At 39.3% G+C, this 18,965-nt stretch overlaps 1 protein-coding gene across 1 annotated transcript; it reads left to right on the forward strand.

Annotated features, from left to right (window-relative positions):
• The first annotated feature begins 15,296 nt into the window (after positions 1 to 15,296).
• LOC139875602 (uncharacterized) lies at positions 15,297 to 18,608 on the forward strand. The gene is made up of 3 exons (XM_071862928.1): positions 15,297 to 15,343; positions 17,927 to 18,064; positions 18,164 to 18,608. The coding sequence occupies exons 1-3, from the start codon at positions 15,297 to 15,299 to the stop codon at positions 18,606 to 18,608; spliced, it is 630 nt and encodes a 209-aa protein (XP_071719029.1).
• The last annotated feature ends 357 nt before the right edge of the window (positions 18,609 to 18,965 follow it).

Below are 18,965 nucleotides of genomic sequence, written 5' to 3' on the forward strand. Positions count from 1 at the left end.
TTTAACTGAGTCGTTAAGTCATCGTTAGTCGTTACATGTAAATGTTGTTTTGAAACCTTTAGGTTAACGATCTTGTTAAATGTTGTTAACCCAATGTTTATAATATCAAAAGAGATTTTAAATCATTATATTATCATGATATTATGATGTACGAATATCTCTTAATATGATATATATACATTAAATGTCGTTACAACGATAATCGTTACATATATGTCTCGTTTCAAAATCATTAAGTTAGTAGTCTTGTTTTTACATATGTAGTTCATTGTTAATATACTTAATGATATGTTTACTTATCATAATATCATGTTAACTATATATATAACCATATATATGTCATCATATAGTTTTTTACAAGTTTTAACGTTCGTGAATCACCGGTCAACTTGGGTAGTCAATTGTCTATATGAAACCTATTTCAATTAATCAAGTCTTAACAAGTTTGATTGCTTAACATGTTGGAAACATTTAATCATGTAAATATCAATCTCAATTAATATATATAAACATGGAAAAGTTCGGGTCACTACATACGATAACAATGAGCAAGTTAGTTATTTTAAGTGAAGTAAAAAACAATGTTCAATTCATGAATGCAAATATAAATTTACTAATAAGCTGTAGTATATTTGTTTTAAATACACAATTAATGTACTCATCTATGGAGTGAAAAAATGATTGAGCATTAAATGGAAATTGGTTTAGTTGTTTTGGGAACTACTATGTTTAATAAACATTTTATTATGTTATTAGTAACAATGAATAAATTTAATATTTAATGAATTAAAACTTTAATGTACTATGAAGTGAATTAATTACCTTTAGATCATTTATTAATAATAATATTTAATGAATACTAACAGGATTAGATATTATGTGAGCATGGTTTTTGAATTTATTACTAAACTTCGTAGGATAAATAAATGAACACTTTCTTTGTTACTAACAGAATTAGATATTATGTGTCCATGTCTATGCACCAGTATTTAAAAGGATTGTGTACAAATTGTGTTCCATTGTCGCTAACTATTTCTCGTGGTAAGCCAAAACGACAAACGATGTCTTCCCATACGAAGGTTAAGATTTTCCTTCCTGTAATCGTGCTTAACGGTCTTGCTTCAATCCACTTTGTAAAGTAATCAATTGCGACGACTAGGAACCTGACATTATCGACACCTCTTGTGAATGGACAGACAATGTTGATTCCCCATTTGCAGAATGGCCAAGCGGCATGTATTGGGACCATGTTACGCCGAGGAGATCTGTTGACGGGAGCATGCATTTGACATGCCGTGCAGTTTACGATTAAATTGTATGTGTCCTGGTACATATATTGCCAGAAATAACCCATTATTTTTATCCTGCTGACTATTGTTCTGTAGCCGGGGTGTGTCGAGCAGGCTCCTTCGTGCATTTCTTGTATGATTTCTTTGGCCTGCGGTGGCCCAACACATCTTAAATATGGCTCTGTGAATGACTTCCTGTACAGGATGCCATCTTTGAAGTGATACATTAGCGCTCGCATATGTATCCTACGAGCTTGTAGCTTATCTTCCGGGAGGGTACCGTCGGCGAGGTATTGTATGAAAGGTGTCATCCAACAATGTTCTTCTGTTGTGATTATTTCCATGAGAGTATCATCGTCGGTTGACTTTCTTTCCAGTACTTCCACCATGACCTTTTTGGTGAAGTGATCGTATAGCAAGGAGGCAAGCTTGCTTAAAGTGTCTGCTTTCTTGTTACGGTTACGGGGTATTTTCTTAACTTCAAATGCTACAAAGATTTTAACTAGCGTCTTTGCAAGCTCTAGGTATTTTTGCATCGATGCGTCTTGTGCTTCGAAACTTCCGTTTAGCTGGCTTGCTACTAGTTGCGAGTCAACATAAGCCGTGAGCTGTTGTACATCGATACTCTTTGCCAAGCGTAATTCGGCTAACCGGGTTTTGTACTCGGCCTCATTGTTTGAGGCAGCAAACTTTAGCCAGATAGCGTAGGTTATTTCTTCTCCGCTCGGGGATACGAGGAGCAGACCTATTCCGGCTCCTTCCTCGCTGGATGCCCCTTCTGTATATAGTTCCCAGAATTCATCTGTGCCTCTTCTTATGACGGGGGTTTCACCTTGTTTGATCATATCAGAAGGGAGTTCTACCAGGAAGTCGGCTATAACTTGGCCTTTGACTGAATTCCTTGGTAGAAAGCTGATTTCATGCTCGCCGAGTTCAATTGCCCATATTGCCATCCTGCCGGAAATTTCCGGCCTTGTCAGGACGTGTTTGATTGGTTGGTCCGTGAGGACCTGTATCGGATGTGCTTGGAAATATCGTCGTAACCGCCTAGCTGTGCACTAGAGAATAGATTAACTTTTCCATAGTCGGGTAGTTTACTTCCCTGTTTTTTAATACTTTGCTTACGAAGTATACCAGCATTTGAATTTTATCCCTGTCGGCAATTAGCACCGAGCTAATTGCCTCTGACGAAGCGGCAAGGTATACCGTAAGGGTTTCTCCTTGTATTGGCGCCGTTAGTGTGGGCAGTTCTTTTAGGAATGCCTTCATATCCTGGAAGGCCTTCTCGGCGTCCTCCGACCAGACGCAATATTTCTTGTTCAAGCAACCCTTTAATGTTTGGAAGAAAGGGAGGGATCTGTCAGCAGCCCGTGACAGGAATATCGTTAGTGCAGCTAGCTTCCCATTTAGGCTTTTCACATCTTTTTTGTTCCTAGGCGATTGCATGTTTTCGATTGCTTGAATTTTCTTCGGGTTCGCTTTGATTCCTCTCGGTGTAACCGTGAACCCTAAGAATCGTCCTTCTTCCATCCCGAAAGAGCAATTTGACGGATTTATGTAACAACCCAACCCGTTAACCTTCCGAAAATGTGCCACACAAAAAAAAATAAATTCTGGAACAGTTGATCTGGACGGCGTCCAAAAGCTTGGACGGCGTCTAGAACTTAAGACTGGGACGGCATCCAGCCATCTGGGACGGTGTCCAGATGTACTAAAATATTCTGATCAGTTTTTCGAACACACGCGGGCGAAAACCCGCTTCCCGACACTTTTAAACCAAAACACTTTCACAATAGATTACAATAGTTTAAACTAGGAGTTTTCCACAATAAAAATCGAGTTTTACGACACTGGGCCCACATCGACCCAAAATACCACAAGTGACTATTTCGACCCATTATTTTATACAAAAACATAGACCGAGCATGGGATTGGGGACACGCTACCCAATCCTAATCAAATCCAAAAGCAAGTCTTCTAAAGCAACTACGCAAGTCCACTAGTCCCCGCGCTTACCCGAGCCACCGCATCCGTGCAATCTATAAAAATGTAAACAACGAGAGGGTAAGCTAACGCTTAGTGAATGATAATATACTACATACATATATATGCATAAAATGGACACGCCTCACAAAATCAAATACCGTATACCGGAGCATCCAAGCATAAAGGCAAGCTAGTCTAAGCATACCGTAAGATCACTAAGCAAAGAGCTAAAGATACATCAACAAAATATAAGTTCACCAACAACGATGTGGACAATGCCAATAAGCTACACCCGGAGAGTTAGCTACATCACGACAATACAACATTATATGTATACAATATATATATATATATATATATATATATATATATATATATATATATATATATATATATATATATATATATATATATATATATATATATATATAATTTGCTTACGCTTACAACACAATAACCATGGTTAACCAAATCTTCGCAAGGGAATGACTTCGCGAAACAAGTCATCGATGTTCATAACATCCGTTAGGGTACTTAACACCTCGTATCACTAACCCCTAGGGTGGCACCTTAACACCTCGGCACTTCACCCCAAGTGGCATCTTAACACCTCGATGCTTCACTCATTATTTTACGGAGTGGTGTCTTAACACCTCGACACTACACCCCTAGGTGGCATCTTAACACCTCGATGCTTCACCCCGAGTGGCATCTTAACACCTCGATGCTACACTCTTCACGTGAAACGTGGTGTCTTAACACCTCGACACTACACATTTCACGCTACAACAAATAGATACATTATATACCTACGCATATAATTATTCCACTCACTATATTAACCCTTCGTCATTGGGGTTATATAAGTCCACATCACACGCCTATGTGATAACGTACACACAAAGTGTGCATCTCGCCAACGTGGTCAACCAAAACGCACAATCGTGCCAATTGGACCTATACACAAGTCCAATAATTCCACCTATACGAGAAGCGAGCTCTACAAGTGAGAACCCCTTCTCCCGACCCGCACCCATCCTACACATACATATGCATATAGGATATTAACACTCACCTAGTCGTCTTGATGAATGCTTCCAAGTAAACCGCAACGCGCCAAATGGAAAGTACCTATTCCATTATCACAAACATAACAACACAATTAGGGATGACTTACAAACCAACCCAATTGACACCTAGTGCAAATTAGACCCATTTGCACTTCTAAGCACGAAACGCGCCCAAACTAACCAATAATCACTAACACGAGTGAAAATGGTCCTAACACGCGAATTAAACCCGAACACAAGTGTTAAACACATGTCATACCCATTTTGACACCAAAACCCTAATTTTAACCCATTTCAAAATTAGTTAGCCAAACTCACCCAAAAGAGTTTCAACACTTCCATAATCACTAAACCTAGTGATTAAACTCAAGATCAAACCCTAATCAAGGCTAAAACGTCAACCAACCCAAAACCCGCCAAGTGACAAGATTAACAAGTCACCATGAACCTACTTCATCATCTAAAAGGGTTTCACAATAATCTAGCTCAAAACCCTAACTTGAACATCAAATCTAACAAATGAAATTCGTAGTTTGAGCTTACCAATACCACCACAACGTAGCTAGGAGCGAGATGAACAACTTTAGAACCCGAGCTTTTGCGAGAATCCAACTCCTTCTCCAAATCCACCTCTCTCTCTCTAGAACTTCTCCTCTCTCTCTAAATAATGTTGGGAGTGTTTGTGAAGATGAAATATGATCCACAAATGACCAAGGAACCAGCCTTGAAGGGTCCAAACCGGCATCTAAGTGATTTTACCATTTTACCCCTTTTAAAATAATTAAAACAGTTGGCTCAACAGACCGTTTGGACGGCGTCCCAAACTTTGGACGGCGTCCCACCTTTTGTTGCTGGACGGCGTCCCCCCTATCGGGACGGCGTCCCACCTTTTGTTGCTGGACGGCGTCCCTCCTATCTGGATGTCGTCCCGACCTACTGCAAAATCAGAAACAAAAACAGAGTGTTACAACTCTCCCCCACTTAGAATCGATCACGTCCTCGTGATCCTCATCACTTAACCAAACGGACCACACTCCACGGTCCTCAACATAAGTCCCAATCCGACTTTCCTAGTCAACTCTTCCCAAGGAATCACCTTTAACAACTAGAATCGTCTCCCGCGATTTATCAAACCCACTATCCGAGCACTAAAACCATGCTCACTCCCTATCATCGGGAAAACTCAACCAATCTCGGACCGAGATATCAACCCTTCAGCGTACCATTACAGGTACAATGCTAGAAGCAACCAAGTCTCAATCCTAAAGTCAACAATCCGAAACGATGAAGACCGGACCACATGAATCCTTACGGATTACACTTACCACTAAACATCCTTTGTAGTGCGCAATACAACCAATACGCCACTATCCTAACATCATAAACAACGGCTAAAACCAAAAGTGCCCAAAACGACTATGGCAATGCTAATCCTAAGGTGTACAAAATCGGCTATTGTCATACCCGTGACAACATGTGAGCGAAACACGGCTATCGCATCACAAATCACACCACACGGTCCTCACGACCCCACCATCGGCATATAAAACAACCGATAGTTCCCACAACACAAATCAAGAATGGTACTCTCATTTCCCACCGGTACTCGCATTTCCCGATAATGTTATGCCATGCCGACGTAACACTACTCTCCTGATGAAGTCAGCGGACCCTGAAGGCCATGCTTCACCAATCTCAACACCGGATGAAGTTAGCGGACCCGAAAGTCATGCTTCACTGATATATCACCTCGCTCATGATGAAGTCAGCGGACCTGAAGATCATGCTTCACCAATCGCATACTCCCATGATGAAGTCAGCGGACTCCGAAAGTCATGCTTCATCATTCATCAATACCACGATGAAGTCAGCGGACCCCGAAGGTCATGCTTCATCAATCACATACGCACTTTCGGCCTCAAATAACGAGTAGTGCAACATCGCGCTCTATTACACTATAGTGAACCCTAGCGGATACCACTAACCATCCATAATCGAGCAAGAACCACATATATCGAACATAGGTACCAAATAATAATTCTCCAAAAGAGAACCTGACTCCCACACATCCCTTAACCGAGGGATTTTACCTTGCTCGCCAAACACGTCCATTATCTCTCAACGAGATTCACCAACATACCACCTCAGTGATAATTTACAAATCCAATATCATAAGTACAAGTTAACCAAAATTGTACTCTACCACAAATCGACCCAAACTGTGTCTCGACCAAATTTCCGGATCTACCAAAAGCATCATCCGAAATCTCACACTAAAACTTCCTCGTGCGAGAGTGTAACTCCCCCACTTGGAACTACGTTCCAATATCCACAACTCGTACAATGCTACCAAAGGTAGACTTTACCAACAATTGGGTTCACACGACCCATCACTACATGTTGCTCCAACCATGAGCATACAAAGGATTTCAAACAATCCTTAAACACTTCGAATGAAAAGTGTACCACAAAATGCACAAACTATACTCTCACAATCATCCAATTGCTTTAGTTTGTCAGATTTCAACCCAGTCACTCATGTACCTAAGGGTTTCTCCGGTACCCTAAGTACAACGTAACCGCATCACTATCGGAGTCGAACACCACGCTAGTAGGTATAAGAGAGGCACCTAATGTCGCGTCATGTAGACTCCATTACCAACATACATCGAGGTCCAAAACACTCGATCTCAAGGGTTCCAACCACCCGACGAACCTCACAGTTCATCAACTTTAACACGAGGGCGAACACGCTCTAACATCCGAACACCTAAGCCCATCCACATGGCTTGGTAGAAACATTCCCAATACTAAGGAATGCTTGGTTGTACCAAAGTCTTACGCCCTTCGCCCAACAATCAAAACGTCACCATAGGGTACTTCCATTAGGAACGACACCCATAACAACAATATCAAGCACAACACGATGCATTTAACATACACCAACTTAAACGGCACATAATAAATTATCAAAGGACATTTATTAAAACGAAACGTACCTTAACGTCTCCTTGTCGCCCCCGTCCCCGCTAACTCGGGACATTCTGACTTACGATGTCCTTCTTCTTGGCAATTGAAGCATACCGTGCCATCACCCTTTGGCAACGGACATTTCCAAGACTTGTGACCCTTCACGGCACAATTGTAACACCTAGACGCACTAGAATCCGATATACCCGTCCGTGTACCACCCGTGCTCACGCTCGGACCCTTAGTCCTCTTACTTGGAGCACCATAAGAAACAACCCTTCTCTCACTTGAAGGTTCACCAACCTTCGATCGCGAATACGACTCGAAATCTCTAGCCGCGGCGAATAACTCCGCAAACGGTCTCGCCTGAACTCTGCTAATCTTACTCTTCAAGTCATTATTCAAGGTTCGATAGAAATCTTGCATCAACAAATGATCATTCCCCAAATACTCCTGGAAAAAACGAGCCTTCGCCATAAAGGTCGTCTTGAGAGTATTCAAATCCATATAACCCTGTTGCAAATTTCGCAACTCATTACGCAATTCCCACAAGTCGGCCGAAGTCCGGAACTCCTCGAAGAATTCCTCCTTAAACTCGTCCCACGATAAGGCCATAAACGTTTCGCCACCGACGAGATCAATCTTACCATCCAACCAATCCCTCGCCCTACCCCGCAACAAACTCATAGCGAGTCTCGTATTTTTCTCGGGAGGGCAATCAATAGTACGAAAACACCCTTCAACATCCGAAATCCAAGTTGTGCTTACCAAAGGATCCGGTTTTCCGTCATACATCGGGGGTTTAGTCCTCATGAAGATCTTAAGACAACGCTCCATTTCACCACTACTTTGAAGTTCGGAATACTTCCTATCCATTTCTTCTCGAAACGCACTCATTTGCTCCGCAACGGCGGCCGCAACTCTAGCGTTAAACTCCGCGTCATTCGCCTCGATCTCGTTTCGCGTCGTCATTCTAAAGAATGCAAAACGATTAGTCCACGAACGTATAAAACCGCACGCACAACACCGTCCCATCTTCCTAAACACTCGTCGTACATCACTCGTTAGACACAATTTGCACCCGTAATAAGGTTTGCAAGTCCTTATTACGCACACACGCCGCATCGACTCGTTAGTACGACCGCCTAGCTCGATGATATAAACAAACACAACCACAAACAAAACACAACGCAAGAATCAATATCACAACACAATAGCATATTAATAATATCTGCATTACTAATATAAACGTTAGTCAACCTACAATCAAGGCACTAACTAAACTCATTTCGACCCGTAATCCTACAAGTCCCGCAACAAATAAGCACACACAAAAGTCTAAGTCTAGGCACCTATCTCAAGTCACCTAAATCCCTTAGACCATGCTCTGATACCACTTGTAACAACCCAACCCGTTAACCTTCCGAAAATGTGCCACACAAAAAAAAAAAAAATTCTAGAACAGTTGATCTGGACGGCGTCCAAAAGCATGGACGGCGTCCAGAACTTAAGACTGGGACGGCGTCCAGCCATCTGGGACGGCGTCCAGATGTACTAAAACATTCTGATCAGTTTTCCGAACACACGCGGGCGAAAACCCGCTTCCCGACACTTTTAAACCAAAACACTTTCACAATAGATTACAATAGTTTAAACTAGGAGTTTTCCACAATAAAAACCGAGTTTTACGACACCGGGCCCACATCGACCCAAAATACCACAAGTGACTATTTCGACCCATTAGTTTATACAAAAACATAGACCGAGCATGGGATTGGGGACACGCTACCCAATCCTAATCAAATCCAAAAGCAAGTCTTCTAAAGCAACTACGCAAGTCCACTAGTCTCCGCGCTTACCCGAGACACCACATCCGTACAATCTATAAAAATGTAAACAACGAGAGGGTAAGCTAACGCTTAGTGAATGATAATATACTACATACATATATATGCATAAAATGGACACGCCTCACAAAATCAAATACCGTATACCGGAGCATCCAAGCATAAAGGCAAGCTAGTCTAAGCATACCGTAAGATCACTAAGCAACGAGCTAAAGATACATCAACAAAATATAAGTTCACCAACAACGATGTGAACAATGCCAACAAGCTACACCCGGAGAGTTAGCTACATCACGACAATACAACATTATATGTATACAATATATATATATATATATATATATATATATATACATATATATATATATACATATATATATATATATATATATATATATATATATATATATATATATATATATATACTTTGCTTACGCTTACAACACAATAACCATGGTTAACCAAATCTTCGCAAGGGAATGACTTCGCGAAACAAGTCATCGATGTTCATAACATCCGTTAGGGTACTTAACACCTCGTATCACTAACCCCTAGGGTGGCACCTTAACACCTCGTCACTTCACCCCGAGTGGCATCTTAACACCTCGATGCTTTACTCATTATTTTACGGAGTGGTGTCTTAACACCTCGACACTACACCCCTAGGTGGCATCTTAACACCTCGATGCTTCACCCCGAGTGGCATCTTAACACCTCGATGCTACACTCTTCACGTGAAACGTGGTGTCTTAACACCTCAACACTACACATTTCACGCTACAACAAATAGATACATTATATACCTACGCATATAATTATTCCACTCACTATATTAACCCTTCGTCATTGGGGTTATATAAGTCCACATCACACGCCTATGTGATAATTTACACATAAAGCGTGCACCTCGCCAACGTGGTCAACCAAAATGCACAACCGTGCCAATTGGACCTATACACAAGTCCAATAATTCCACCTATACGAGAAGCGAGCTCTACAAGTGAGAACCCCTTCTCCCGACCCGCACCCATCCTACACATACATATGCATATAGGATATTAACACTCACCTAGTCGTCTTGAGGAATGCTTCCAAGTAAACCGCAACGCGCCAAATGGAAAGTACCTATTCCATTATCACAAACATAACAACACAATTAGGGTTGACTTACAAACCAACCCAATTGACACCTAGTGCAAATTCTACCCATTTGCACTTCTAAGCACGAAACGCGCCCAAACTATCCAATAATCACTAACACGAGTGAAAATGGTCCTAACACACCAATTAAACCCGAACACAAGTGTTAAACACGTGTCATACCCATTTTGACACCAAAACCCTAATTTTGACCCATTTCAAAATTAGTTAGCCAAACTCACCCAAAAGAGTTTCAACACTTCCATAATCACTAAACCTAGTGATTAAACTCAAGATCAAACCCTAATCAAGGCTAAAACGTCAACCAACCCAAAACCCGCCAAGTGACAAGATTAAGAAGTCACCATGAACCTACTTCATCATCTAAAAGGGTTTCACAACAATCTAGCTCAAAACCCTAACTTGAACATCAAATCTAACAAATGAAATTCGGAGTTTGAGCTTACCAATACCACCACAACGTAGCTAGGAGCGAGATGAACAACTTTAGAACCCGAGCTTTTGCGAGAATCCGACTCCTTCTCCAAATCCACCTCTCTCTCTCTCTAGAACTTCTCCTCTCTCTCTAAATAATGTTGGGAGTGTTTGTGAAGATGAAATATGATCCACAAATGACCAAGGAACCAGCCTTGAAGGGTCCAAACCGGCATCTAAGTGATTTTACCATTTTACCCCTTTTAAAATAATTAAAACAGCTGGCTCAACAGACCGTTTGGACGGTGTCCCAAACTTTGGACGGCGTCCCACCTTTTGTTGATGGACGGCGTCCCCCCTATCGGGACGGCGTCCCACCTTTTGTTGCTGGACGGCGTCCCTCCTATCTGGACGGCGTCCCGACCTACTGCAAAATCAGAAACAAAAACAGAGTGTTACAATTTAGTTTCATATTGATTTTGCGTAGCGAATCGAATGTTTCGATGATGTCTAAAATCATCTGTTCCTCTGAGTTACTTTTGATGACGATGTCGTCAATGTACTCTTCGATGTTTCTTCCAATTTGGTCCTGAAATGCTTGGTCTATGACCTATTGGTACGTTGCTCCGGCATTCTTTAATCCGAATGGCATTTTGGTATAACAAAAAATGCCTTTGTTTGTGAAGAACGCGGTTTTTTCCTCATCTACTTCTGCCATTGGTATTTGTTGGTAGCCTCTGTATGCATCCATGAAGCTCTTAAACCTGAAACTCGCGAGAGATTCAACTTTCCATTCAATTTCTGGCAAGGGGTAGTTGTCTTTTGGGAAAGCTTTGTTGATGTCTTTTTAGTCGACACACATGCGCCAAGAGTCGTCCGCCTTTTTTCCATCACGGGATTGGCTACCCATGTCTGATATTTTACTTTCTTCACTATTCCAGCATAGACCAGTCGTTGTACCTCGTCGTCCAGGAATTTGCTCCTTTCTAATGCCATTGCTCTTTTCTTCTGGACAACAGGCATGATGTTTGGGTTCACGTTTATCCGGTGTTGTGCTATTTCCCGTGGAACTTCAGTCATGTCGGATGGCTCCTAGGCGAAGACATCGATGTTTGCTGCTAGAAGTTTGCAACGTGTGTCCTTTGCATTAGCGCTCAGAGTTGTTCCGACCTGGATCCGCTGTTCCGGGTATTTAGGGTTTGGTGACACATAGCCGCATCGTGCACTTTGATGTTATCCGTGCCTTTAAATATCTGCAAGCACTCAACCGGCTCCAGCTCTTGTGTCCGGATTGTTGCAATGCCGGCGGGGGTTGGGAATTTAAGCATGTCGTGTACTGTGGATGTGACTGCTCCGAATTTTTGCGTGGCATTGCGTCCGAGAATGACGTTGTACCGTGAGTTTATTTTGACGATAGAGAATTCTATGTCTGCAGTGCTTTGAAAAGGTAATTTCCCTAGTACAACTTCTAATGTGATGGAGCCTACCAGCCAGGTTGTAGTACTATTGAATCCTGCTAATGGTGAAGTTGCGGCTTTCTTTTGCCGGCGAATGCTCTCCGATAACTGCAAGAAGCAGTGTTCAAACATGACCTCTGCTCCTACACCGGTGTCAGTGTATATTCGTCCAATTTGGCAATTGGAGATGTGTGCCCGAATGATAACTGGGTTGGAAGAAGGGTTAAAATTAAATAATGACAGAAAGATGATTGGTTCGTGTTTCCATTCATCTAACGCTCCTGCCTTTCGTCATTTCCTAGCAACCCATGAGTGAATCATGTATACGTCAGTCCTAGCTGTGTTGTTTGGGCTTGCTTCTTCATCTTCTAGATCGTTGGGGTGAGGAGCGATTAATTTCGTACCCTTAGATACCGCCATTTGATCAAACCAAAATCGTTTGGGATAAATAGATTTCGGGTTTGAGTGCTTGATTTGTGGAAAAGAGTGGATTGAATGTTTTAACTCCAATAATTGTGCGAACCCCGATTTGAAATCTGGATTTCAAGGGCGTAAAACAATCGATGGGATTAACCTTACTCGATCGGAATATAATAAGTTAATATCTTAGAGTGGAGGATGATTCCGATGTTGATCAAAATCTTTATCGGAATTGTGTTATCAGTTGGAGAGATGTTACCGTAATTAATATGAGCAGAGTAACATTAATGCATCCAGTGTGTTTGAATGAATGCTTTTGCTCGTGTATTTATAGATGTTATGAGGGAATGGTGACGTGGCACATGTCCCTTTCATGGTAATAACAAACTTTGCTATTTTCGAGGGTTGACGTGGCACCTGTCCCTTTCATGGGAATAACAAGCAGATCCTAACAAACTTTTCTAGATTCTTGGGCTGACATAGTGGGCGCTTGCTTGTATATTTGCTCTGGGATCATGTGCATGTTCCGGGCCGATGCATTTGTTCCGGGACAACGTGCTTGTTCCGGGAAGGTGTTCTTGTTCCGGGACAACGTGCTTGTTCTTAGACGACGTGCTTGTCCCGGGACCAGACACCTAAGCTGGGAAGACGTATAGTTCCGAGAGTGTAGTAGATCCGTCTGTAACGTGACGGGTGGATGTCTCCCTCTTCATTCAGGAAAGAAGGTTTGCCTGACGTTTATTCCAAGTGTTCCTTCACGGTAGTGTTACGACCGGGAAAGATTGTTGCCGATTTATCAGCAGGCCTTTGTGTGTGTTAATATAGCTCTTGTCTTCTGAATACCTTTTCATCAGGCTAGGCGGTGCCGGTAGCCTGCATATTTACCAGGGCTGGACCTTTACGTAGCGTCCCGGCTATCCTTTGTCTAACGTGATACCTCCCGGGTGTGTACATAAGTAATCTTCTGATCAGGTTATTGAGGTGAGGCCGGGAATATGTTCTTTTTTCAGGATAGCTTACGCTGGGTAAACCCTAGCTAGGATGCTGCTAATTAGTGCCTTTCTGAGACAGATTATTATGCATATCATCATATATTTTAATTTATTAGGAAAATCATTGCGTATCTCATAAATTTGTCATCTTTTTTGGGAAAATGGTTCAACTAAAAATAATACAGAAAATAAGATTAGTCTTTTATATTGAAATATATTGAAATATGTTAAATTTAACATATATACAGTATTCATTAATAGTCTGAAGTTAATGTTTTTGGTAATAATGTACCATTGTCTGAACTCAACGATTTGTGGATGATCGGTGTCTATCAAAACTTTCGTGTTTTTCCAGTCGGTAGAAACTGCCAGTTTCTCTGTAGCATTAAAACACAAAAGAACTTGGTATACACAATCAATAAGATTACATAAACATTTATAATTAAAAAAATGATAATCATATATGAAAAAGATATATTTATTGTTTAATTCGAAATAAATATATAAGTTGTATAACATTTAAAAGGAAAAACCTTGGTGCAGTTTGGTGACTCCAAACTGAATCAATAAGATTATGAAAGCATCATCAGCCAAAACTTTCATATGATGTTCGAAATCCATGCAAAATTGAACCCACATAGTTGCATCCAATTGCAAGCCACTATTTAAAAATGACTCAAAAACGCTGTATAAGTGTGTTATGATTTTAAGAACAGGTGTTAACAATTAATTCTGAAAATGGTTTAAACTAAAGAGGTGTTAGATATTACTCTAAATTAATGAGCTGAAGATTGATGTACTTGGACTTAAGTTCACCATTGTTTCGAAAATCCTGTACTTCTGAATAACAGGATAGACGTCCAATAACATCTAAAGGACCACAAAAAACAAAATAAATTTGTGTGACATTATAAAGTGTTGTAAGTCAAAGCAAAATCAATTTTCATGTTAAAAAAAACAAAAAAATTGAGATAATAAACATTTATTAACCTGCAGAAACTCCAACTTTAAGGCCTCTAGATCTCAAAACATCGAAAGGGATGAAATTAAAACCATTAGTTCCCCTCCATTCGGTTGCTGGGAATGGCACAACAGTTGTTTTCTTAGTAAACATGAGTTTGTACTCATGTTGGATATGTTTGGTCCGGAATTGAAGCGGACTATCAACTACAGCAGCATTATAAATACAAAAGAAGCCCCATTCTCTAATGAGGTTATCAAATTTGTCTTTAAGGGAGTTACAGATGTTGATTACAATCTTAGCACCCTAATATGGAGAAAATAAACATAAAAAGGAACATATAAAAAGGTTCTAAAATGAAAAGAGATTTACGAAATCTACTAATAAAAGATAATGAACACAAACCTCCTCATCCGAAACTATTAGCTCCAAAGTGGGCTTGCCTTCATCGTAATCATATCCCAGCTTTTGAAGGAGCCAAGCGACTTTAATTTTTATGGTAAAATTAACTTTCCGTCCGTCAATCTCTGAAACCTGAATTATGTTCTTCGATGTGGCCATTATCTAAAACTAAAACGAAAAGAAACATAAGTTAGAAAATAATCATTCAAAAAACATCAAGATTATTAAAGTTGAGTGAAAAAATTAAACCTGAAAATTTTTTGAATTGGAAACCGAGAGAGAATTTGAATTCAAAATGACAAAGACGAGTTTGAAAATAATGGTATAATGGGCGGGTTAATTGTGTATCAGATGTGTGAAGTAAAGATGTGTTGGTAAATGTGTCCACTTTGAGTGTATTTTTGAAAAAAGCAACCTTCTCACCACTTTCTATACTAAAAAGTAATTTTGAATTCAAACTGATCAGATTTTCTAATGCCATGTGGGATGGTGACGTGGTGTATGTATTGTATGTATAGGTTTGGTGTGAGGGAAAAAAATAGCAACAAATAGTGTATATGTATAGGTTTTTTGTGAGACAAACTTCTCTTCTATGTGGACCGTAAATGAAGGGCTGTTGGACATTTGGACAAAAGCTTAACGATATATATATATATATATATATATATATATATATATATATATATATATATATATATATATATATATATATATATATATATATATATATATATATATGGGCATGTTCAAATGAGAACCACTAAAAAGGTGAGAACTGCGACAACTTTTTATTTATAAACATAAAATAATGAGAACGGCGAAATCTATCTAAACGCAAGGTATTGGTACATTAGTGGTGACCTAACTTTCCATAAAAGAGGTCAAAGATTCGACTCCCATGTGCTCTAAAATTATTTCCTTGTGCTTACCCGCTCATTTAATGGGCCTCAGAGATTTTAGGCGTCTATACGTTTTAGCCTCACCCAAGGCGGTTTTACCACACACGATGGGCGTATGGATTCGTCGTGGGATTTTCCTTCTGATGGGCAGTAGGACTGTATATGGTTCGTTTAAAGAAATAATCGGATGAGCGGATTCCAACATTGCGTTCAGACCTCCGTCAGTAACTTCTAACCGTTTAAAAAAAAAAAGACCAAGCCTATCTCGCATGTGGTCCGAGTGCAAACGTAAAATAGTAACACATCAAAGATAATGTGAGTTATGGTTTGACTTGTACTACCTTAAATTGGGATTTAAAATTTGCTAATTTGGCTAACAAGTTAAATTGAGAGGAAATGAGCGTACACGCTTTTTTGGATGTCATTTAGTATATGGGATAATAATATCTAATTTAAATTTTGATTTGTGATTACTTATAAAAAAATACTTGGTGTTTCATGAGTAAAAATGTAAGACTTGTATTAAAGTTTTTTTTTTTTTTTTTTTCCTTTTCTCTTTTCGTTTTTGAAGTGACTCTTTTTTTCTTCACTTTTCTATTGGCTTTGAATTAGTCCGGAGCAGCCCGCGCGTTGCGGCGGGAGCTTTCGGTCTGAATGTTCGTATTTTACGTAGCGTTGTGTATGTATAGAGTGACAAACGGCTCATGTGTTAAGACCCGTTTAAATGTCACCGTGGTTATCGTTTTTGAAAAGGTATCCGTTTCGGACGTAGTTACTCTCGTTTTGTTCGTAAAATTATTTTAAGTTTAATGGTAGTAGCGGTGAAAATTAATTCGTGATGAGTAGGAAGATATGGCCCGTTGAAGTTTAAGGTGAATTTTTATTTTTGATTTAAATAAAAGGAAATTGATATTTCACACTCAATTTTTATTGTTCCACCATTATTATATCTTATTCCCAAAATACTCTTACATCCACTTATTATGAATTATTTTACTTTTCTTTTTAATTATTTCATGTGAGTTTTTATTGTTGTTATCCTCACCTGTACAACCTATCTGGTTTCTTTCTTTCAATTCTCACCATATACATTTCTTCTTCATCCCTGAACTAGCATCCTATATAATTTTAAGATTATTTTTTCAATCAACCCAATAATAAACTCATAATCTGTCAAAGATATAAATCATTTTTTCATCTTCAATATTTGATACGAGTATCTTGTTTTCAACTTCAGTTAATTGCGTTGAACCCCTTTTAATTTGAACGAAAAGCTGGGAATTTCTGGAGCATATCTGGGTTCAACGAAATGGGTTTCACTTACATTTACCAAAGGTTGACCATTGACAAAAGTAATTGGGTTGAGTAAAATCTATTTGAACTTTTGAAGTAAACTTGGGTATTTGATTGGTAGCAAATGGATCTGATTTGTAAACTTATATTGAGAAAATTTTAAGAAAGATAATGAAAAATGAAAGCGTGAATGAACAAATTAGAATTTTGAGCAATTGAATGAGAAACTATTTGTTTCTTAGTGGACAACAATTAGAATTCAAAGAGAGTAATTACAGTAGCGGTGGAAAGAAAACACACGGAAGAATTTAAATGTAGAGGATAAATAAAATTATTTATAATTAAACAATAAAAATGGGCTAAATGGTACTTATTTTAGAACGTTAAACAAAAGAACGGGCTAAGGGTATTTTGGGAAATGACGCCAAAGTTTGTTGGATGTAGTAAAAGGGACGGTGGAAATATCACCTCCCAATAAAAAACTGAAGTTAAGCTTTCAACCCCTGCAGAATTTAAGACTCTAAAGATAGTTGGGGGGCAAAGTGAAAATTCAAGTGTGAAAAGGGGTGTTTGAACGACAAAGAAATGAATGAGAACGACACCAAATCTAAGCTCTTTTAGTATATACTAGAACTAGAACTAGAACTAGAATAGAATAGAACTAGAACTAGACTAGAATAGAACTAGAACTAGAACTAGAACTAGAATAGAACTAGAACTAGAACTAGAATAGAACTAGAACTAAGGTGCTGAGAGGTGGTGTAGGTTGCCAAGAGGTGGCGTTGAGTCTTCTCAAATGCAGCAGCTCTTGAGCATCATGAATCATATTCAGCTTGTAAATGACCGGGATCAATGGTGCTGGGAAGGTTTCAGATACGGGTTGTATTCGGTCTCAAAAGCAAGGCAAATGATAGACAAATTTGATCAACATGAAACATCCCATCCCACTTTTTGGTATAAGTTCGTTCCGATTAAGATAAATGTTTTTATTTGGCGTTTAAGGTTACGACGTCTGCCAACCAAGTCCAACTTGTTGGCGAAAGGAATGGAGTTTGAAAATGATAATTGTTGTGTATGTGACAATGGGCTAGAAGATGATCTGCATGCTTTTGCAAACTGTGTTAATAGTAAGTTAATTTGGCTTAAAGTTGCAAGCTGGATAAATTTGGATATCCCTTCATGGAATTCGTTAGATGGTTTATGGTCATGGGTGGACGGTGTTCCCATTATTGGCAATCATAAAACGATTGTTACTGCGATTATATACTCTACTCTTTGGAACATTTGGCGGCTTCAAAATAGTACTACTTTTAAGGATTCAAAATTTCGCAAGTGTCATGTCTTAGATAGCATTGTTGTTGACAGTTTTAATTGGTTGTATGCTAGGTTTAAAAAGAGTAGAGTGAACTGGACGGTGTGGTTACAAAACCCACTGAATGCTTTGTAATTCTTTTTTTGCTTCTAGCTTCTCGCTAGTTGCTTTTTAATATTATTTGCTGCCGTTCCAAAAAAAAAAAGAACTAGAACTAGAACTAGAACTAGAATAGAATTAGAACTAGAATAGAATAGAACTAGAACTAGAACTAGAACTAGAATAGAACTAGAATAGAATAGAATAGAACTAGAACTAGAACTAGAATAGAATAGAACTAGAATAGAATAAGAATAGAACTAGAACTAGAACTAGAAATAGAAATAGAAAAGAAACTAGAAATAGAAAAGTGGCCCGCGCGATGCTGCGGTGTCTTTCCGGTTACATAATCATAGTTAACGTAGCGTTATGTATTTACGGAAATAAAAACGC

This window comes from Rutidosis leptorrhynchoides, chromosome 11 (genome assembly GCF_046630445.1).
Source record: "Rutidosis leptorrhynchoides isolate AG116_Rl617_1_P2 chromosome 11, CSIRO_AGI_Rlap_v1, whole genome shotgun sequence".
Taxonomy (NCBI): domain Eukaryota; kingdom Viridiplantae; phylum Streptophyta; class Magnoliopsida; order Asterales; family Asteraceae; genus Rutidosis; species Rutidosis leptorrhynchoides.

Coding starts and splice junctions, on each gene's coding strand:
- LOC139875602 (XM_071862928.1), top strand. CDS start 15,297: ATGGGCGGGTTAATTGTGTATCAGATGTGTGAAGTAAAGATGTGTTG. Junction 15,344..17,926: donor TGTGAAGTAAAGATGTGTTG/GTAAATGTGTCC, acceptor GAGGTGGTGTAG/GTTGCCAAGAGGTGGCGTTG. Junction 18,065..18,163: donor TATTCGGTCTCAAAAGCAAG/GCAAATGATAGA, acceptor TTGGCGTTTAAG/GTTACGACGTCTGCCAACCA.